General features: G+C 42.7%; 1 protein-coding gene across 1 annotated transcript in view; it reads right to left on the minus strand.

Moving 5' to 3' along the window:
* PRG4 (proteoglycan 4) overlaps nucleotides 1–23,158 on the minus strand; it is a 38,971-nt gene that overhangs the window by 6,287 nt on the left and 9,526 nt on the right. Inside the window, exons 3-9 of the mRNA XM_048482496.1 lie at nucleotides 21,019–21,138; nucleotides 16,855–17,106; nucleotides 16,255–16,389; nucleotides 13,015–13,458; nucleotides 7,930–8,232; nucleotides 3,909–3,995; nucleotides 883–1,022 (exon numbers count right to left, since the gene is read on the minus strand). Of these exons, the coding sequence (XP_048338453.1) occupies nucleotides 883–1,022; nucleotides 3,909–3,995; nucleotides 7,930–8,232; nucleotides 13,015–13,458; nucleotides 16,255–16,389; nucleotides 16,855–17,106; nucleotides 21,019–21,138 (1,481 nt within the window). The remainder of the gene's footprint in view (nucleotides 1–882; nucleotides 1,023–3,908; nucleotides 3,996–7,929; nucleotides 8,233–13,014; nucleotides 13,459–16,254; nucleotides 16,390–16,854; nucleotides 17,107–21,018; nucleotides 21,139–23,158) is intronic.

The raw sequence follows: 23,158 nt of genomic DNA on the forward strand, positions 1-23,158 counted from the left end.
GCCCCGAAAGCAGTTTGTCACCCTTACCAGACCAACAGCTTATTAGCAAAACTCTGGCAAAAGAAAAATTTGAGGAATGGATTGATAAAAGATGCTAATGAGTATTTCTTCAAATATATCAGGAGTACAAAGCTAGTTAGGGACGTACTTTGGCCTTCTGATGACCAAGGAATGGCAAGGATTGCTTAAAGAAGATGAGGAGATGGCAGAGGAACAATAAATTCTTAGCATCGTTCTTTGATGTGGAAAATGTGGGGCTTCTTCTGCAGCATTGCTGGGCACTTGGAAAAGGCCGAACCCGCCCAAGTTGTCATTGACATGGGCAGGATTGAGGCACCTGGCTGCCCCCCACTGCTGCCCCCCTTCCTCGCCTCCAGGGAGGCCAGAAGTGACTGCCGTCCCCCAGCCTCTGAGATCTGCTTTTACAAGCCCTGAGGCTTGGGGCAGGGCTTGGGGAGGCATGACCCTGCCCCTTTGAGCCCTGCCCCCCCCGCAGCCTCAGTGCTTATAAAAGTGGCTCTCAGAAGTCAAAAGATGGCAATTGCTTCTGGCCTCCCCAGAGGGGAGGGTAGAAGGGACTGCCAGCTGGAAGCCAGGAGCAAGGAGACGGCAGGGAGGGCAGCTGGGGCGGGCTGCCCAGAGTCAATTTGTCTCCGAGCGTCATTTCCCCCAATACGCCTCTGCTGAACAGGGACAAATGTCTGTTCAGTTTTTAAAGAGGGAATTCAAGAAATTACAGACCAGTTAGCCAAACATCTGTTCCAGGCAAATTAGAAGAAACTTCTTTTCTGGTAACATTCCAGATTCTTATGCTGTGATCAGCATCACCAAAAAAGTTGTCGATATGCATATCTCAGTACTATGGAAGATAAATAATTTCACCTTGATAAAGAAGTTTTTGCCATCACAGTTACATCTAGAAAAGACTGAATCAATGGGAGATGGAATTCCCCACACTTGAGTGATTTTACGAGGGCAAGGGGATGGTGAGCTAGTTCCATTCAGCAACCAGTAGTAATGACCTGCAAAAGCAAGCAGAGGAAAAGAAACAAAGCTTTAGTCTCTCCCTCTCCCTCTCTACAGTGCTTAACCTTTTCAAAAAATACCAATTGGAAAAAAATGTAGAACACATTAAGATCATGGTTCACAAACTCTAAGCCAGACTTCTCAGTGAATGCCTTTTCAATAAATGCCAATTGGAAAAGAAAATTATAAAACACATTAAAATAGTGGGTGTTGTGGGTTTTCTGGGTTGTATGGCCATGTTCCAGTAGTATTTTATCCTGACGTTTTGCCAGCATCAGTGGTTAGCATGCAGGCAAAATGTCAGGAGAAAATACTACTGGAACGCAGCCAAACAACCCGGAAAACCCACAACATCCTAGTGATTCTGGTCGTGAAAGCCTTCAACAATACATTAAAATAGTGCTTCTCAAACTCTAAGCCAGACTCTCCTTAATTGGTATAGGTCATTTAAAAGAGGGTCCAGAGTTCCCCAGAAGTTTCAGCCTTCCTTCTCCATCAGCTGAGGTATGGGCAGTTTGATGGTTCTGGAAATGAGCTCTTACTGATCTAAGTTAGAATTATAGGATGATTATATTCTCACTTTGTCCAGTCATCCTAACGTAATATCAAAACCAAGGAGTGCAGGATGTGCAGATGTTTTTATCTCTTCTGTTTCCTTTAGAAGATCAGAAATATCCTGCTCTGCCCCTCTTCTAATGCCAGGCTACCATAACTACCATAGTCCTAGCACATGGCAAGCAGGCTATTGGCTCACAATGTGTCACCCAAGGATTTATGCATGGTCACCTGTGGGATAGTGACACTGGAATGAGGCCAGAGGTGGGATCCAGCAGGTTCTCACCAGTTCCCGAGAGTGGGTTACTAATTATTTGTGTGTGCCAAGAGGGGGTTACTAATTGGGTCTGCTTTTCCGTTAGAAATTCCATTAGGTCCAAAAATCATAAAGTCCTATTGTTTCCTATGTGGCTGGTTAGCGAAGGTAGAAAATGGGAGATAATTCTCCCTGTTGGGCTGTTTTAAAAACATGTTTTAGTAATATGGTAAAGTTCCTTGTTTAAGGAAAGTATCCTTCTTTTGATTTCTAGAAACAAAATTAAGTATTTGAAAGTATTAAGTATTTGACAGGCCGTCAATTAGAGGAGAAGTAGTTGTTTCTGTTGGCAGTAGACTATAGGACTTGCTATAATGAGTTTAAATTATGGACAGAAAGATACCAGCTCGAAATTAGGGAAAAAATTTTTTACAGTAAGAGTTTTTTTACAGTAACAGAGAAATTATTAATGCCCGTCCCTGGAATGCCCAGCCACGCCCCCGTCGTGCCCCACCCAGCCCCATTGGCGCTACGCCACTGTTTGAATCCCACCACCATGGGAACCTGTTACTAAAATTTCTGGATCCCACCACTGGATGAGGCTAGGGTAAACTTTTGCTTTGTGTGTGTGTGTGTGGGGGGGGGGTGAATTTTAAAAGTTTGAGAAACACTGCATTAAATATATCAAATTCTTCTAAAAACAACCAAAACCCATTCTGGCCAGGAGGAGAATTTCTCCTCCATATTTCTGCTTGTGTCTAGGACAGGATACAGAGATACTGTCTCTGATTCTTGCCTTCAACTTTGCAGGAGAAGCATAGTCAGGAGGAGATTCACTTCCCACATACAGCTATGCTGCCATTACTACCAGTGCTCTGGATCTCACTAGGGTTGCGTGGAAGAAAAGTGCTCAGGGCTGCCAAACAGTTGAGCAAGCTTGTTTGAATACCTTTGTACTGACCGAATGTTAAGTTTTTATTCTTTTTGATGTAAATGGAAAAGCAAACTTTAATCTTCTAGGGCCACTTTTTTCACTGAACAATGCATAAAGATACAATTCAACTGGGCCCAATATCTACATAAGATGCACAGATTGTTATGTAAATATGCACTATTCATACACAAAGCTAGATAATTTGTCTAATGAATAGAGCATTGTTGTAAGCACAGGGGACTGCTGTACAAATTCCCCAGTCAAGTGTTCAAATCACTGGATGGTATTGGGACCAGAGGCATATTGGGGGGGAATGGTGCCCGGGGACATCACCTGCTCCAGGAACCCACCCCCACCCCCCGGCTCTCAAGGGCAGGGCTTGGGGGTGCCTTGGACGGGCACTGCCACAGCGGCCACCCAACCCGCCCCCCCGCCTCCCTGGAGGCTGCCTCCTGTCCTTCCCAGACCCTGGCAAGGGCAGAAGCCAGCCTGCAGGAAGGCAGGAGCAGGATGCCACAGAAGATACCCAGCGGGGGAGAGCCCTTCCTGCCATGTGACTGGGCCCAGCCTTGGGCACCAACGTGATCCTCTGGCAGGGGAAAGGTCCCTGGACACATAACTGGGAGGCCTCTCCCCCACTGGGGGATTGCGCCAGCGTGCCCAGTCTCTCCTGTGGCGTGCAAGGCCTCTCCCCCCCCCCGGTATACAAGGATTCTGTCACAGCGCAGGAGGCCTCTCCCCCGCTGGGGGATCACGCCAGTGTGAAAGGCCTCCCGGTCTTGCAGCTAGGCCCGACCTTGGGCAACGATGAGCAGTGCCTGGCACAGGGGGAGCCGCCGGGTGCTGGCTGAGTTACCACACCATGGGAAAGGCTGGGTGCAAGGACCCAGCCAGCACCCAGCACCCACATGACAAAACAGAGTGCGACCAGGGACATGGGTTAGCCCCTGTTCCTATAGGCGGTACGCCACTGTTTGGGACAGTCACTATTCTTGCCACTAACCTACCCCACTGGATTGTTTCAGAATAAAAGTGACTAGGGAGAACCATGCATGCAACCTTGGAGGAAGGATAGGATCAAATTACAATAGATATGTTACTACTAGCCATTTTGATGAAAAAAGTTTGATATCTCACCTCTGAATACAGCTAACGATCCATTTTGTAATGGGACAATTCCATTTGCAGGCTTTCCATTACACAAGTTCATCTCTTCAGGATAATCTGGTTCAAAATAATTAGTAAATTTTCTTATTTAATATTAATTATTTAACATTTTAATTTCTTAAAATACAAGTTGTATATCAAAATGTTCTATAACAAAGAGGGAAACTGTAATGGAAATAGTTTACTGTATCACTATGGATCTTATAGCTTCATTTAACTAAATGGGATCTCATGGCACTCTTCTGTCAAGACTTCCTCCAATGGAAAATGACATTCTCATAAATCCCAATGGGAATTCAACCCCCCTCCCTCCCCCCCCACACTCCGGAAAAATACTTCTAGGTCTATGAATATGATAACATTCCAATTGTGATAGACATAGTTCAGAATTTACTGTCAAGTCTGTCTAACGTATCTATTACAAAAAAATCTCAGTGAGACACTAATGGGGCTTCCACTACCTTGTTTCTAATGCATGATAACATGTTCAGAAATTCTCAGTTTCACTGTTCTAGATGTTTTCCCCACATATAGATTAGAGTGATATTTGATAACATAAATTACATATTTTGTATTGCAATTGGAAAAATAGATTCTACTTGGTTCTTCCACTGGAGAAACAGGCTTACGTCACACTTTCATGTAGCTTAAGTCTGTGGCCATGGAGGGTGAATTCCTGGGCTGGAAGCCTGGTAGAAGTCAACAAAAGTTGGCCATCCCTGGGAATGCCCCGGTCCCACCCTTCTCTGCACCGGCATCTGATCGGATGGTCGCATAGCTCCCCAGTGGTGCCCACTTCCGATATTTGGCTGCCACAGAACTGAGAAGCACCAACATGCTAGTGTCTTTGCTCTCTCCACCTGCATAGGTGCCACTTATGCTGGTGGAGGGGGGTGCAAATGCACCAGCACAGATCTCTGCACTCCCAAATGCTAATCCCCCCTCTATATTTGCACTGGTAATTTCTGGAAGGTTGAATCCTTAAAATTTCAAGATCCATGAACATCTTCTTACCCTATGTTCAGACCAAATCTAAACTGCAATCTCAAATAGTTTCCTGTGGATGACCTACAGAGTTTTTGGCTCGACATCTTTGCCATCCAGAAGTGTACTATTTGATACATATCCTACTATTTAAAAGGTAAACTGTGTTCCTGACGACTCACTCCTTAAAGCAAAGGACTCTGGGAGATGTAGTCCAGAGGCCACCATTTCCTGAGGAAAGAGGAGCCCACTGAACTATACCTCCCACAATTATTTGCTTTGACAACACAATCATCACCAATATGAGGGTGAAGGTCTCACAGCATATGCAGTAGCTTCGGTTGAGGCATGAGAGTGGAGTTGTGGGGGGAGATATCTTAGCACATGCACTTAGAATAGTCCATGCAAGTTACCAAGAATTGAGCAGGGAGAAGGGAGAAAGAGAAAGAGAAAGAGAAAGAAAGGGGTAGGGCAGATAGAGAATGAATGCTGGGAGGGCCAGGAAGCATGAGCTAGGGGAGATGAGAAGAAACAGAATGAAAGCTTGTATATGGTGACAAGGATTGTTCAATACCCTAGAAATTTGGTAAAATTCGGATTCAGATTTATTTGGGCATAAAATTATCTATATGCCTGAATAAGACAAATAGCATATTTGGATATACCCGTAAAATTCGGGTTCACCTGATTTTTTGGGGTATTTTTTGTGTTTTGGCCTGCAGGATGTGTATTTTAAAGATAGCAGCTCCAACATTTCAGGGTATCATCCAGAGTCTGTCCTGATGATACCAACCAAGTTTGGTGAAGTTTGGTTCAGAGGGGCCAAAGTTATGGACCCTCAAAGGGGTAGCCCCCATCTCCTGGGAGCTCCCATTGGAAACAATGTGGGATGGGGCACCCCCTTTGTGGGTGCCCCATCCCACAATTGTATCCTATTGTATCCTATTGTATCCCACAATTGTATTCTATTATCTTTTTTTTTTGCACGTGCAAGAAGTAGCACAAGGTATTTCTTCTGATACAGTTTTCAAAACAAATTAAATGAAATCAGGAGAACCATCTGTTGTACACAAGTTTTCGGTCAAAGAATGTATTTCACTGCTAGGTATCACAGCCATTGCAATATTGCATACACAAGCAGAACTCTAAAAGGCACATTGCTACATCCAGCCCATGCTGTCCACATATTTATTTTGAGTTCTATCTTTTTCCTATGCATCAGAGGACCCAGGACATAAAACTAATGCCTTCCAGAAAATGAATGTTATTCATTTTTCTTTTAAAAACAATATAGCCCACTCTACCAGTAATTCTGCTGAGAGGTACTACTGTTTTCTTCTGTCAACCCCTTATCTGAGACTGATCATCATTAGTGTTATATTACAAATAGGGAACTGAGGGTAGACCCTGTCATGCATAGTGATAAATATCTGAAAGGATCATGTGGGGTAAGGAGCAAGTGCAAACATGACACCTAAAAGTAGTTATGAGGACTTTGAGGACGTATTACTCCTCATCGTACTCCTAGAATGGAAGACATCTATGAACACAGTGTCTGTATGCATTGTGGTGCCATAGGAAGAGCATGTTGCTCTTTGACCTCGCAAACTTAGGTTCACATTCCTACTCCTCTTTCAAACTCATAGAAAATCTTGGACCAGTCACTTCTTTGCATCAAAACTTACCTCAAAGTGTTGTTGTGAAGATAAGATCGTGGTGGTGAGGGAACTGCCATGAACTCCTTGGAGGGAGGGTGAAGTAAAAACTAGATAATTTAACTAGTTTAATTTTCCTAAGGCCATCGAGAAGATACACGCACAAGCTAAGATGTGATACTACATCCCTTCAGATCTACTTTTGCACCAAGCTAATTTGGTTTTCACTCTGCTCATTGGATTGTTAATACAAACAAGCCTTCCCCAAAACATTTCCCTACAACATAATTTTACTGTGCAATTGTCTGTAGAAGGTACATTCCTACTGAAGTTGCCCCAGCAGAGAATCCTGTGTGATTTGATTCTACTGTGCATCGGCAGATCTGATATTTATATAACATTTTGAAAATTTGAGACCAATATTTTAGCATTATAGTAATTTGTGAAAAAGGATAATTCATTTCCCACCCAAGGACCGGCGCAGCGGCTGCATCCTTGCCACAGCCCCGCCCAGGAATGCCCCACCCCCAGAATGCCCGGCCACGCCCCTGTTGTGCCCCGCCCAGCCCCATTGGTGCTATGCCACAGTTTGAATCCCACAACAATGGGAACCTGTTACTAAAATTTTTGGATCCCACCTCTGGAGCCATCATATGAGCACACCCCTTCCGCACATGCAGAATAATGCACTTTCAATCCACTTTCAATGCAGTTTGAAGCTGGATTTTATTGTGTGGAATAGCAAAATCTATTTCCAAACAATTGTGAAAGTGGATTGAAAGTGCATTATTCTGCATGTGTGGAAGGGGCCAAAGGAAGTCCAATGTATTTAGAGGTCAATTCTTCACTTGCAGGCCTGTGAAAGTCCAACATTTCAATGCTCGACCTTCCCAGGGTCACTCTCCAGGGTAAGAATACCTCCCAGACTACCCCTTTTCATATATTACATTCATGCATATTATGCATAATGCTCCAGATACACATGGTCACCATAGATGAGAAACACTCAGTCCTCCACAGCAGGGGCGCCTTGTTAGGTTTTTAGTAATGAGTAATGGTATATTTTCAAAGTTGTATTCTTGAGTATATTTAAGATTAAATTGCATTTTTAACTTTAAAATAAATAACTGTAGTTATTTTTAAATACTCATAAAATGTATATGTAATAACCACAGATAAAGGTAGTTCTCAGGAATATAGTTAGGGCATCATTTCCCCCTCCATAAATAACTTCCTATCTCCTACAAAAAAAAATGTGTACGCACTCACACACAAGAACACCCAACATTCCTTGCAGGTATTTCAAGATATTGGTATTCATCTTTAGTACAGGTTTAAAGAAATAGATATACCTTGATATGAAACCGATGAGACTATTTTCTCTGGTCGAATATATTCCCTAGTAATATTGGTAATCCTCACAGGATGTCTAGCTGTATAAGTTGTAGTGTACTTTGTAGTAGGGTAATAAGTAACTCGATGTCTTTTTGTAGTTAGGAGAGTGGTGGGGAAAGTTGAGGTATACTGTGTGGTCTTGTCAACTGTAGAAGTTGGGTTGTTGGGAGATTTTGATGTAATCAAAGTTGTCGTAGTCACCTGTGTTATTGTTGTATTTGTATTCTTGCTAGCAGGAGTTTCATTGGTGGGTTCTGTATCTGAAACAAGATCAATTTTTGTATTAGTTGTAACATTGCGTGTGGTTGTAGCTGGATATTCAGGTCTATTTGATGGGTTGGTGCTTGTAGATGAAGTAGATGTCCGTGTTAATTTAGTGACAACTTCTGGCTTGACCTTTTTATCATTGTCAATTGGATTATGTGTGGTAGTATTAGTTTCCGTTATGATAGTTGTAGTGGTTTTTGTGACCTTAGTGATGCTGCCTGGCCTGCCACTTTCATCAGGATTAGGGGAATTGCTCATTGGATCAGGTTCTGTTTTGATGGTGCTGGTAGTTTGTGTTACTTCAGTTGTGCGATCTGGCTTATCAGGTTTTGGTGTATCATTTGGTAAGTTAGATTGTGTAGTTATTGTTGTTGTGTCTATTATTTTAGAAGTAACGTCTGGTGTGTCAACTGTACTATCACCATTGGGATTAGGTTCATCATTTGGTGGTTTAGGCTGTGTTGTTTTTTCTGGGATCTCAGGATTTTTTGATGAAGGTCTGCCTTCATCACCACTGTTTGGATCAGTCTGTGTTAATATTGTCTCTATGACTGTAGTAGCCCTTTCTGGTTTGTCATCACCAGTAGGCCTTGGTTGACCACTTGAGGGATCAGTCTGTGTTACTGATGTCTCTGTGACTGGAGTGGTTCCTTGTGGTCTATCATTTTTGTCATCAATGACAGGGGAAGGTGTGCCATTTACTGGCTCAGTCTGTGTTGTTTCTCTGACTGTAGTAGTTCCTTCTGGTGTGTCATTTTTATCATCACTAGTAAGGTCAGGTTGGCTACTTGAAGGATTAGTCTGTGTCATTACTGTCTCTCTGACTGTAGTAGTCCCTTCTGGTTTGTCATTTTTATCATCACCAGTAGGGCTAGGTTGGCCACTTGAGCGATCAGTTTGTGTTACTGTTGTCTCTGTGTCTGGAGTGGTTCCTTCTGGTTCATTAGAAGGGTTGGGACTACCATTTACTGGATCAGATTGTGTTGTTATTGTCTCTGTCACTGTAATAGTCCCTTCTGGCTTCTCATTTCTATCATCACTGGTAGGGCTGGGTTGACCACTTGAAAGATCTGTCTGTGTTGTTATTGTCTCTCTGACTGTAGTAGACTCTTCTGGTTTCTCATTTTTATCATCACCAGTAGGGCTGGGTTGGCCACTTGAGGGATCAGTTTGTATTATTATTGTCTCTGTGACTGGAATGGTTCCTTCTGGTTCATTGGGAGAGATGGATCTGCCATTTGCTGAATCAGATTGTGTTGCTACTGTCTCTGTAACTGTAGTAGTCCCTTCTGGTTTATCATTTTTATCATCACTAGTAGGGCTGGGTTGACCACTTGAAGGATCTGTCTGTGTTGTTATTGTCTCTCTGACTGTAGTAATCTCTTCTGGTTTCTCATTTTTATCATCACTAGTAGGGCTGGGTTGGCCACTTGAGGGATCAGTTTGTGTTATTATTGTCTCTGTGATTGGAGTGGTTCCTTCTGGTTCATTAAGAGAGTTAGGTCTGCCATTTACTGGATCAGATTGTGTTGCTACTGTCTCTGTCACTGTAGCAGTCCCTTCTGGCTTATCATTTTTATCATCATTAGTAGGGCTGGGCTGGCCACTTGAGGGATCAGTTTGTGTTATTATTGTCTCTATGACTGGAGTAGTTCCTTCTGGTTCATCAGGTCTGCCATTTACTGGATCAGATTGTGTTGCTACTGTCTCTGTCACTGTAGCAGTCCCTTCTGGCTTATCATTTTTATCATCATTAGTAGGGCTGGGCTGGCCACTTGAGGGATCAGTTTGTGTTATTATTGTCTCTATGACTGGAGTAGTTCCTTCTGGTTCATCAGGTCTGCCATTTACTGGATCAGATTGTGTTGCTACTGTCTCTGTCACTGTAGCAGTCCCTTCTGGCTTATCATTTTTATCATCATTAGTAGGGCTGGGCTGGCCACTTGAGGGATCAGTTTGTGTTATTATTGTCTCTATGACTGGAGTAGTTCCTTCTGGTTCATCAGGTCTGCCATTTACTGGATCAGATTGTGTTGCTACTGTCTCTGTCACTGTAGTAGACCCTTCTGGCTTATCATTTTTATTATCACTAGTAGGGCTGGGTTGACCACTTGAAGGATCTGTCTGTGTTGCTATTGTCTCTCTGACTGTAGTAATCTCTTCTGGTTTATCATTTTTATCATCACCAGCTGGGCTGGGTGTACCATTTACTGGATCAGTCTGTGTAATTGTGGTCTCTCTAACTGCAGTAGTCCCTTCTGGGTTTGGTGTTAATAACTCTGTGACTGTGGTAGTCCCTTCTGGTTTGTCACTTCTATCATCACCACCAAGACTTGGTTGGCCACTTGAGGGATCAGTCTGTGTTATTATTGACTGTCCAACAGAAGTGGTTTCTTCTGGTTTATCATCAGGGTTGGGTGTGCCACTTCTGGAATCAATCTCTTCCAATGTTATTGTCTCAGACACTGTAGTGCTAATTTCTGGTTTCTTATTGTTATCATTACCATCAGGAGCAGGTGGATCATTTGAGGGATCAGTCATTATTGTTTCTCTAGCTGTAGTAGTCTCTTCTGGTTTGAAATTTTTGTCATCCACTTTAGGAGTGGGTGTGCCATTTGCTGAATCTATTTGTGTTGTTGTCTCTGTGAGAGTAATAGTCCTTTCTGGTTTGTCACTTTTATTATTGCCATCAGAACTGGTTATATCTCCTAGCTCCGTCTGTGTTTCTGTTTTCTCAGTAATTGCAGCACTACTGCCTGATTTGTCATTGTTACCATCAGTATTTACTGTGCCACTTGTTTGATCTGTCTGTGTTACTGTCTGCACAACTGTAGTTGTCCCATCTGGTACGTTATTTATATCATCACCACCAAGAACAGGTGTGATGTTTACTGTATCAGTCTGTGTTATAGCTCTGTCTGTGACTGTTGTACTGCTTCCTGTTATGTCAGTTTTATCACCACTGTCATTTGTATCACTTGTCAAATCAGTTTGTGTTGCTATTGTTTCTCTGACTCTAGTACTACTTTCTGGTGTGTCATTTATTTTATCAGTAACGGTTGTAGCTGCATCACTTGCTGGATCGGTCTGTGTTGTTGCTGTCTCTATAGCTGTAGTACTCCTTTCTGTTCTGATATTTACATAATCACTTGCAGGCTGAGGTGAACTTGTTGCGGTTTCCTCTGTTGCTCTAGGACTACTCTCTGGTGTACCATTTATATCACTAGTACCTGGCTTAGCTGTGTCACTTGATGAATCAGTCCGTGTTGTTGCTGTCTCTATGACAGTAGTACTTCTTTCTGTCCTGATATTTCCATAATCGCTTACAGGCTGAGATGAACTTGTGAAAAGAGTGGCAAGAGTTGAGAAAAAGTCTACTTCTTCTGGCTTGTGAGAATTAGCATTTGTTGTGTTTTCTTCAAAAAGATTGGGGGTTCCTTGAGGGTTGTCTGCAACAGTCATAAAAGGTGTGAGAACTGGATTGTCTTGAGTTACAAGTTGCTGTGATGTAACTGGCTCGTTAGTTGGTGTTGTAGTTAAAGCAGGGTCTCTGATCATCCCAGAAGTGATTTCCAATTGTATTGTGTTTGCAGTATCTCCCGTGGTTGTGCCTGATAGTGAAACAGTGTCTTTCTTAAAGTTGCCTGTTGAAGTTGTCAGCTCTGACACTCCCTCTGTAATAGCAGTTGTTGTACCTGATTCTTCATTCTGTTTTGATGTTACCAGTTCACCAGCATCAGTTCTTTCTTTGATCACTGTTGTGAACTCTTTATTGGTGCTAGGGGTCTCTTTCGAGTTTGTTGTTTCTAGATTGCCCATGGTAGTTGTCTCTGTTCCTGGAATAGGTGTCTCATTTTCACCAGCTGTTGTTGTCCCTTGATCACTAACAGTTGTTCCTTTTTCTGCAATTGTACTTGTGTCTGTGAAAGGTGTAGGAGCTGTTCTTTGGTCAGCAGTGGTTGTGTCTTTGGCTTCAATAGTACTACTGCCTGTTGTCAGCTCCTCAATAACAGTCATAGATTCTATTCTTTCTGTGGCTGTTGTTTCTTTATCAGCAGTAGTAGTCACTTTCATATCTGTAACAGCAGTCTCTGTACTGGCTAATGTTAAGACATTTGTACTTGAAGTTGTTACTGTTTGACTTCCTGCTGTTGTCTCACTGCCACTAGTTTTGTCTGTTGTTCTACTCTCTCCAGCAGTAGGGTCTGTATAGCCTGTTGTCCTTGTGTCTTTATTAGTTGTAGTTGTTTCAGCCAGTATGGAGACAGTACTTGGATTAGTTTCATCGGATTTATGAGTTATTAAAGTCTCTGTTGATGTAATGGCAGTTGTTGTTATTGTAGTGTCTGCACTACTAATTGTATTTGTTATGACATTCTCTTTATTTGCAATAGTTGTTTCATCACTTTTAGAAGTTGCATCATTCCTGTCTGTTGTTGAAATCTGACTATCTGCACTGGTTGTGTCCTTATCAATAGCTGATATTGCTTCCATAGCCACTGTAGTGGTATCTCTTTTCGCTATTGTTGTTGTGCCTTGAGTTGCAGAATTTATGGTTTTCATATCAGTAATGCTTGTATCTTGGCCCACAGTGACACTACCTGTAGTAGACAATGTCAAAACCTCACTGATACTTGAAATAGTGCTTGATGATGAACTACTGTTTGGAATTAATGGTTTTGTAGTAATGACTGTGAACAATGTGGTCATTTTTCCAGGCTGGGAAGGAGAGATCTGACTAACATGATCTTCAGATAAAGGAGATGTTGCAGTACCTTTGTTTCCTTCAGTTGTATGTTCCGTGTTAGGTTGCGTTGTAGTTGTAAAAGGCTGACTAGTCATTGTCGTGGGTGTAGTTGTTGTGGACATGGTAGTAGGTGTCTTTGTAGTCATAGTAGTAGGTGCTGCCGTTGAGGCTGTTGCAGTAGGTGACCTTGCTGTGGTTGCAGTACTAGATGGTCTTGTCGTGGCTGTAGTAGAAGGCAATATTGTTGTGGTTATTGTAGAAGGTGGCTTTGTTGTGACTGTAGTAGATGGAAGCCGTGTTGTGCTTGTAGTGGAAGGCTGGCTTACTGTGGATGTGGTGGAAGGCTGACTAGTTATAGTTGTGGTAACTGCTGTTGTCGCAGCATTGTCTGCCCCACTACCATCCTCCTCAGAAATCACTTTTATTGCTTTGGTTTTTGAAGTCTTTGATGTTGACTTTGTTGATTTTTTGGCTAAAAGAAATGGGTAGGAAAAGATACATACAGTTATTGAATATACATTACTGTAAAAACAAATTACACTTCTGAAACTTCTGGGTGTGGTTGCCTCAGACCCTGGGAAACTTAGCACAGTGACATGACAGAAGCTACCAGGACTACAGATCTAATGGCATACCAGCTGAAAGTTATTTTACTAAAAGGACATGGTAAAAATCTCTAAAATTGGATATGCAAGTAAAAATATGTTTATGTTAAACTAAACAAAATTACGCTGATTAATATATTACCAATTTGCCTACTGCAATCGTCTACCAAGTAGTCTCATTCAGCAGGGGATGGGGATGAAAACTGGATAAGATACCTAATAGTATCACTTTTCCCCTTGTTCTGTGTTTCTGGCTGTCTCTCCAATCAACATGACATTGGAAAAATCTACCTTCGGACCTTTGAAATGCATTTGTACACCCACCACAAAACTGTAGTGACTTCGGAACATGATCCATATGGAACCCTATCTAGTAAAATGGATTCAGCCCATACTTAGGTGCTCTTTTGAAACATGTCAAAAATCCTGATTTTTTTTAAAAAAAGTTTTGAACTTGCTATAGGCTAAAGTTCACCAGACTCTTCCTCCTAAGATAATCCTTGTAACAAGCCCCCAAAGTACATTTCTGCATTTATTTCAACCAGTATATTAAAGAGCAATTAAATATGTTTAACACATTTTGTCTGATCCAAATATTATTGAAAACTGATTTGGTGCTGGGATATTTAAGGATTCTAAGCAGTAAAAAGCAGGTGCACATTTGAGAAGGGGGCGACAGGGACTCACCGTGGCCGCCATTTGCCGACAGGGGAAGGGCGGTTTAGCTGCTCCTTCCCTTTCTGCTTCCAAAATGGAGGGGGCGGGCCTGTCCCAGGGTGAGTGAGATCAGTGCTACCCCGCGCAGCTGACTGGCTGGCAGCTGGCGCCAGGATGCAGAGTCCTGACGACAGCTGCCCGGGTCATATAAGGTGGGGAAAGGCACAAGCAGGCCCTCTTTCCCCACCGTCCAGAGACTGTCCCACCAACTACTCCCTCACTGCTGGCTGAGGTAGTGGGGCTCATTTTTCAGTTTTCTTCTTGTCATAGCCATCTTGCGATTTGCGCATGGGGGACTGATCTTGCTTGGGGAACACTCATCTGTTCTTTCTTGCCAATAAATTCAAATGGCTATAGCCAATTTTATTCACTACAATAAAGTGTTTGCATGTTATTTCACCTCAAATGCATGATTCTCACCATGTTAAGCTAATCCCTCCCTCTGGTGGCAAAGGCAACTTCTCTACCCTTCCCAGTGTGGCCTTCTTTGACTAACTCTGGTATGAGTTGTCATCCAAAATTTGGAGTGAGTCCATCATTGCTCCAATCTTGGCCAGTCCTACTGTTGGGTTCACATCAGCTCCTCCATTAGAATCTTATCAGTCTACACTAACCAGGCCTTTGACAATCTAAACTGGTGGGAAAGTTGACAAAGAGAAGGTGACCCTCCTGTGCTTTGTTTGCAAACCTTCTAAAGCTTTAAATATTAAAAAAACAGAATGTGGAATTGTATCTGGAAACATACTGGCAGCCAGGTTAGTTCTTCCTAGTTGACTATATTCTCCAGGGGCAATGGCGTAGTGCCAACGGACCAGGGGACATGACACCCCAGGCGCATGCTGAGGCAGGAGCGTGGCTGGGGTGGGGCGGGGGCAGACAGTGCTGCAGGAGGGGCGTAGGGTGCGCAAACGCCCCGGGCACAGTTTCCCTTTGCTCCACTCCTCTTTAGGTGGTAAAGCCAAATTTGATAAAGGTGGTAAAGCCAATTTGGTAAAGCAGAATCAGAAAAAAACCCTGGCATCTTTAAACAGTAGTCAGCAAATCCTGATCGTAAAAAGCCAAAAAAGTTTTTTGGGGGGGCATCTCCAGATTGCTGGTTACAACCCCTTTTAATGGTGGGAAAATCCTGCTTTAGAACATTAGAACAAAATGCTTTAAAGTTTAAATCCTCCCTCCCTTCTCCATTATTGACTATGGGGAATTTTTCTGGGGCTGCTTTTTAAGGAAACCAATTTTGCAGCATAGGTGCTGTTGACGCTCACTAGAAAAATCTCCAACTTTGGCAAAGATTAGGTTGGGGGTCCAATTTTATGGGCTCTCATTTTCCCTCTATTTGGAGGCTTTCCTTCCTTCCCTTTTTTAGCACACCCCAGTTTTCCAACAACTCATGCAGGTCAGTAATCTGGAGCTATGACTGTTTGATGTTTTCATATTGGTTTCAGAGGCATTCCCATGTACAGTGCATTACCAAAATCTAACAAGAATGTGATTATAGATAAATAACCATGGCCAAGTACTGCTTCTCAAAGAAAGACCACAGTGAGTGAACCAACTGAAGTCAGTAAAAAGTTAGTGTACACCATAGAGGAGACCAGAGATTCCACTTATGGACATGGATACCATTTTCTGAACCATGAACCTGGGCAACCTCCATCAACTACTGTGCACTTCCAAGAACTACCATGGAAGAAGGCAATGGCAAGCCATCTCCAAACATCTCTCACTGTAAGTCAGCTGTAACTTGTCAGCACACACACACACACACACACAGCCCACAGTTTCCATCCTGGCTAATCATTCCATAGCCAGTGTTTTCAAAGGTGATAAACAGTCCCAACAAAGTAAATTAGATGAAAAGTACAGATGTTTTTAAATTACACCATGTCATGTTTTGTTTTCTTTTACACCTCTATGTCGGCATGCTTAAAAATGATCACAAAACATACCTTTCACTTTTTCTTTTACTTCCTCATTGTTTTTACCATTCTTCTTCTTGCTCTTATCGCCAGCATTGCTTGTAGCCATAGTTCTCCGAATTTTTGAGGAAGTTGAGATAGAGGAAGAAGACTGCTCAGAACGTTCTACAACCAAGCAAAAATAATCAGCAAAAAGAACAAGATGCAAAGAATGTAGATTTTTTCCCTGACTTTTTTTTAAACTGATGGAGTCCTTGTGGAGTTTTTGCACTCAGACCAAAAATGCAAAAAAAACAACCCCTAAACCCTCCAGCTGTTGACATATGGTTAGGCTGGTCATCACCCAGCTACCAGCACAACATGGGTGATGGCCAGGTGGGAGCCCATTAACATCAGTTCTTCCCCTATCCATGCCCCTGGTCCACCCCCTGCTACACCAGTGGTAAGGATGCAGGGCCTCTCATATGGTAGTTAGCACCACATTCCACTACCATAGAGGGTTGCAGGTGGATTCACTCAACTGCTGGGATAGGAGGCCCAGGGAGGGCAAATCCGCTGGTGTGACCCCAGGCTGCTCCCAATGGTGCATTTGCACCCTACCAAGTTCACAGAATGTGCTTTCTTTCCTACCTTCCATAATTTCATGCGATACTTTCTTTTGCTTCTTTTGCTTCTTTTTCTTCTTTAATGGCTTTGGTTTGGGTTTTGGCTTTGGTTTGGGTGGTTTCGGTGAACGTTTAGTTGTCGACTTAGTAGCTGGAGGAGCTGCTTTTGGCTTCATGGCTATAGATGGTTTAGTCATGGCGGTGCTGGTAGTGGAAGGCGGGGTTGTTGGTGCAGTTGTGGTAGTGGTTACCTTAGTTTGGTACGTGGTAGTTTGGCCTGCAACAAGACATAAAACTCATATTTCATTTGAGAGCTCTTCTATTGCTCAAAGTAAACATGGTTGGCTAGTCTGGGTTTTTTAATGCTGTAAGGCCTTGGTTTGGTAGTTTTGCTGGTTGATTTATAATCTTTAACAATATTTGTTAGAAATACTTGTCATTGTTTTCTTTTTTGCTGGGGATAATTTACATAAATCTAGCAAGGTTTCTTTAGGCCAAAATCTAAGCCTGCCAAACCTGCCAGGTAGTATCCCAGTTCTTCCCCTGATCCACAGGATTCCCCCAGGTACTACCTTTGAACTGCCAGTTTCTACCCTAATTGACTTTCCTAGGGTTTCCAACATCCAGGTGGAGCCTGAAGGTCTCCTAGAATTACAACTGATTGCCAGAGTTACAGAGATTTGGTACATGGTAGTTTGGCCTGCAACAAGACATAAAACTCATATTTCATTTGAGAGCTCTTCTATTGCTCAAAGTAAACATGGTTGGCTAGTCTGGGTTTTTGGGAAAATTGGCTGTTTTGGAAGGTGGTGGGCTGTATGTCATTATACCCCACTGAGGCTCTATCCTCTCCTAGACTACTCCAAATCTGCAAAAATGTTCCAACCTGGAGTTGGCAACCCTAGCCCTGATAACCAGGAGGGCAATATTTTTAAATCCAGTACTTGGCAATCCTACCTCTAGGCTTAACCACAATAACAGTTGTGCCAAGAACAGAATATGATCTTGTAGGCCAGGGGTGTTGAATGCATTTGTTATGAGGGTATGACGTAAATGTGACTTGGTTGGGCTGGGGCGTGGGGTGGCTGCCTTGGCTTGTGAGCCCGCAGTGGTCTTTACAGTCCAGATTGGCATGGGGGAAGAGTGATTTGCCAGGTCAGATTGGGAGCGGGGGAGGGGGAGTGGCTGCCTGCACTGCTGAGTCCACAACACCCTCACCAGGACAGATTAAGAGTGGGAGGGGGATTCTGCCTAGTCTGGTGAGCCAACAGCAGCCTCACCAATCCATATTGGTACTGGGGTGGTGGCGACCTCGGCTGGCAGACTCTCCAGGCCAGATTGGGTGTCTGGACTGGCAACTGTACAGCTGTCTCACCAGGCCAGAGCAGGGGCAGGGGAGGTGCCTCATCTGACTTGCAGACTGGATAAGTCCTCTCAAGGTGCTGGATACAGCCTTTTGCCTGCATGTTTGACACCCCTGTCAAACAATGTAGGCTATTAGCATAAACTGCCTTAAAGAAGATTAGACAGAATCATAGAAAATACGAACATCAATGGCTATTAGTCACTGTGACTAAATGGAACCTTCATATTCAGAGGTAGCAGAAATAAGAATACTATTGTTAGAATGCAACATCAGGTGGCAGCCTTAGCTCCTATGCTGTTTGCTGGCCCTTTGGGCCAGTTTATGGGTCACTGTGTGAAATAGTATTCAGGACTGACAGGTCCAGCAGGGTTCTTCTTATGTTCTGATGTTCTTAACAAACAGGACAACAGAAGCAGGATAGGAGCGCAGTGGACAAATGGAAAACCTCTTGCATATGACATAGGTAAGAGGCACTGAAATGAACAGGTGGCATACCCCCATAGACATATCTATATGCACGTGTGCCATGATGTGCATGATGGTTGTATCCAGTGCACAGTTCCTGCTTCACACAGTGCAAACCCAGTGGTCTAAAAACTGGTTTTGAAAAAAGCTGCTGCAATTCCCTGCCAAATACTTTTTTTAAAGCTGTGCTTGTAGAATTTCTGCCTGTTAAGCAGTTTTTAAGGCACAAAATAACAGGCAGAGAAAAGGCATCCATTGGGAACACAATCCAATTCCAGACAATCAGATTCATTTTGTTTAGTTTTAAAGCAACCTGATGTGAAGGAGGAAGTCATGGCACCTGCAATGTTAACAGGTCTATAGAATTGGGAATTTTAGCATACACAGCATTCCTTATTCATTGTATACCATCTTCACCTTCCCCAAATCCCTTCTATGTAACATTTAAAGGCCTGAGATCTGCACCTGATCTGCATCTGGTCACCCTAATTATCATTAAACCAAATATGAGTCCACCGAGCCATCACTAATAGCAGCTTCACTCTTGCATGGTAGCCAAACCTTTAGTATTGTTGCAAAGTCTATGTTTGATGGGAGACCCAAGTCTGAGAAACTGATTCTCCACCAAACACCTGTAAAGTCATTAAGAAAAGGGGCAGTTTACACTCTTGCCTGTTTCTCCTCTGTAATCTCTGTATCCTTCATTGTGGGGGGGGGGAACAGATGGAATGAAGGGTTAAAACAGAAGGCAGAAGAAAACTTACAAGGTTGTTCGCGCGCTCTCTCTCTCAAAGATGGGGATTCCCAGCCTCACAGTACACTTCTAAACATATTCCACCCTTATAAGCCATTGTAAAATTTAGATGGGTGAACTCTGCTTGTGACTGCACTGTTCGTTTTGCCACACACAAAAATTATTTTGACTGGCCTTTGTTCTTCTCAAAAAATGACAGCTTCTTGCACAGTTCTAGCAGAGCAGAGAAGAGCACTGGGTCCATTTCCACTTCCTAGGGGTCTGACAGGGCACAGTTTTCCAAAGGATGGTTTCCTTGCCCTTCTGCTGTTCTTTTATTACTAACCTCCTACACGACCTTTGAGTATTCTTTTATTACTAACTTTTTACAGGTCCAACATTTAACCTGGCATAACTCCACTGAAGTCAAATGAAGTTATGTCTGCTGAAAATCCAGCCCAGGCTGCATAATAAATAAGAAGCCGTAAATGTGGGTGCGGTTGGCATATATAAAGGCTAAAAATAATGGGAAACTAAATAAATGATTGCCTACAGACTTTTCATTCTCTATTGGCTTTCAGCACGTCCTGCATTTATTTTATAGCAAATTATCTACACACCCATTATGAAGGGAGATCCATGAGTGGATCAAGAGCTTGTGTCACAGGGGACAATGTGTCTCTGTGAGTTCCTGCACTGAGAAACATCCTCCACTCTGGTCCTTGTCACTGAAAAATGAACTACATGGCGGACAAAGTGTACAGTTATAGGGAAACATCATAATGATAGCAGCACTCTGTAGAAACAAACAGCAACCTTCACTTAAATGGAAATGTGCATTTGTGTACACCATTGGGTTTTGAGGCTAAATGTGCTTCCAGCTCCAGATTATATTAGCACCGGGAATGAGGAGCAGGTACCCCAGAGGCAGCCCATTAGTATATCTCATAGAACTCAACCACTCCGAGACCATGCAGGAGAGGATGTGGTATAAAAACATCATAAATAAATAAAAATAAACCAGACCTATTCAGAACTCCTGCCTTTCTCAATTCACATTGGTTTGCTGTCAGTTTAAGGTTTTGTTGTGAGCAAGAAATTGGGGGAACTGCCTTTCCTTGTCCCCAGTCCAAAGCTCAAAGCTCTCTACCCAGTTACCACTTTAAACCATTAATTGGCATTGCTCTTTCAAATCAGTTCCCCAACCTTTACTTTTTTTATAGTAATCTAACTGCTAATGTGCGACAAAGAGAGATAATGTTCAGAATTCATTTTTTGGTAGATAAAGACTGAGACCTAGTTCTGTTACTGAAGCGATACACCTGTGTCTGAGCTGCCTCATTACTAGTGGGGCCTCATGTCTGCTCCTGCATACAAAAGTGTTCGCCAGACAGCATTCTGGGAAGGCATCTAGACTTGCTTCCTCTCTGACATGCTACTTTTCTATACAAAAAAGGATTTTTTTATTATAACAACAACAGTTAACAATTGGAACTTAAAAAAAAAGAACTGAATCAAAAAAGAACCTCAAGAGTAGGTAATTAAAACAAACATCATCAAGGCCAGAACTGAAAAATCAACAGCAACTTCGCCTGAGCCCTGGCATGTAAATATTAGATACTTACCTCCTATACAAGCCTGTTGAAAGTCTGGGCAGCACTTGCCATATAATGGACAATCTGGATCACAGTCACATGGTCTTCCTCTTACAAAGCTCTCAGAGCAACGACCTTTACAGGTGAGTTCTACACAGGAGGATGTGAGTCGATTAGTTTTCTTTCCATTCATCAATAGAATTTATTGGACTCATAGATAGAAGATGTTCATGTAAATGAAGGGGTCATTGCAAGCTCCATTCAAAATACCCTGAATTAATTTATGACCTTGATGTAGTGGTCATAACTTATTATCACATCTTGGATATAAGTTAGAATCTATGAGTTGGATCCTACGACTCTCTGGCATCAAACTGTAACTGTGAAAGACTCACAGATAGGTCCTTTCTGCACAGCACAAATAGAGGTAATTGTTGGTGTGCTGTCTGGACAGCAAAGACGTCAGAGGGGAAAGAGGCTCTCCTCCGCCCAACCATGTTGTTCTCTGGTCAGTTTACTGTGTACCGACTTGTTTTTTTTTCTTACTGCACAGAAAACAAAGCTTCTCAATGGGAAGTAGTTGGGTGTTCCGAGCAGCTAAGATTCTCATATCTGTGTCTGCGTAGCTACAGAGACAGCTCACTGAAAATGTTACAAAATAGGAAAACTATATATTTCCAGAATCAGGAGGACCAACTGAGTACAACTGTGCACTGTTAAGGCTGAAAAGGCTGCCAGGATCAGACTATGCAGAGCAAATGTCCTGGGGCAACCTTCAGTAAATGGTGGCAGGGAGAATCCCTTTATCCGCACACAAAATGTTGGATGCCAGCTGAGAGTGAAGCTGACCAGTGAACAACATGGTCAGGTGGGGAACATAAGACGTCTCCTGGCTTGCATTTCACAAGGCCAAGAAGGTGACATCTGTGAGGCGACTTGTGGGAAAAACGTGCACCTTTAAACAATTTCCCAATAGGGCGCCCTGAGCAGAAATGGAATGTCTGGAGGGCGTTTTGAGGAAAACGCTGCGTGGAGTTCCTCCTTGAAATGCTTCTTAAAATGGCCACAGGACGTTTAATTTGTGGAGTGCAGAAAGGGCTAAAGAAGGTCTTCTCTGTCAGAGTAAAACAATTCCCCATTGGATTGCTTTTCCTCCTCCCTTAAAGGAGAACTTAGCAGAAGAGAATCATAGGTCCAGCCTTTCGCTGTGTACCTGTAAAATTACCCCAACCAAGAACATACCAATTCAATTGTCTGTTTCTGTTTCTCATGTAAAGTTACTTAAAAGTTGATGCCATAGTATATTATTGATGATTCTAAGAGTCTACTAAGCAATGTTAGAAGCCTTCCTCCAACCTAAGAAGAGTTCCTCCATCTTGGTGGCCCTTCCACAGGAAGAAAAGCCACTTAAGTTGGAAGAAGGTTCTGTAGGCTAGAACATAGGCCGGTTGTCTTTCATTCTTGTTTCTAGCAAATATAATTGCAAAAACTTACCCATTTTCTTTTACTATACCTCTGTTATGTCCTTCAGTTTTATTCTGGAAGGTTGCAGATAATCATCAAGTAAAATATGACACATTTTGTGTACCTGTGTTTTTTCAAGGTAAGATAATTGTGCAACATGCTCTCAAAACATTGGAGTGTGGTCACTGATTCCCCAGTTAAAACTTCTGCAAATCCCATTCTCATAAAGTATATGACAAACAATGGGTGACTTATATATTGAGATTGCTTGCGATATGGCTAGAAAGATAGTTAAGGAAATGGAGAGCTTGCTTGTATTGATGTAGCATTGAGAAGAATCAGCCAAATGTGAATGCTTGCTTTGTAATCTAGATAATGCAGCAGAAAAATATGGGGCATTTGAAAACTCATGCTTTAACCTATTGAACAACTGAGGTCCAATTCTCACTGAACTTTGAGAAGCTGGATAATTCCCACTGGGCAGTGCCCATGACTGGGACCTACATGAAACATGCTTTGGCAATGACTCATGCGTGATATTTGTTACCCAGTGATCTTCTGAAACGCATGGTGGGAACAACTTGCATGTTGAAGTCATTGGTGTCACATGACATGTTTCCACTACCCATTGAAATTATTCATGGATATTTGAAAATTGTACTAAGAGAACTGGCAACATTACAAAAAAACGTACACACATACAAAG

This window comes from Sphaerodactylus townsendi, unplaced genomic scaffold, assembly GCF_021028975.2.
Source record: "Sphaerodactylus townsendi isolate TG3544 unplaced genomic scaffold, MPM_Stown_v2.3 scaffold_18, whole genome shotgun sequence".
Taxonomy (NCBI): domain Eukaryota; kingdom Metazoa; phylum Chordata; class Lepidosauria; order Squamata; family Sphaerodactylidae; genus Sphaerodactylus; species Sphaerodactylus townsendi.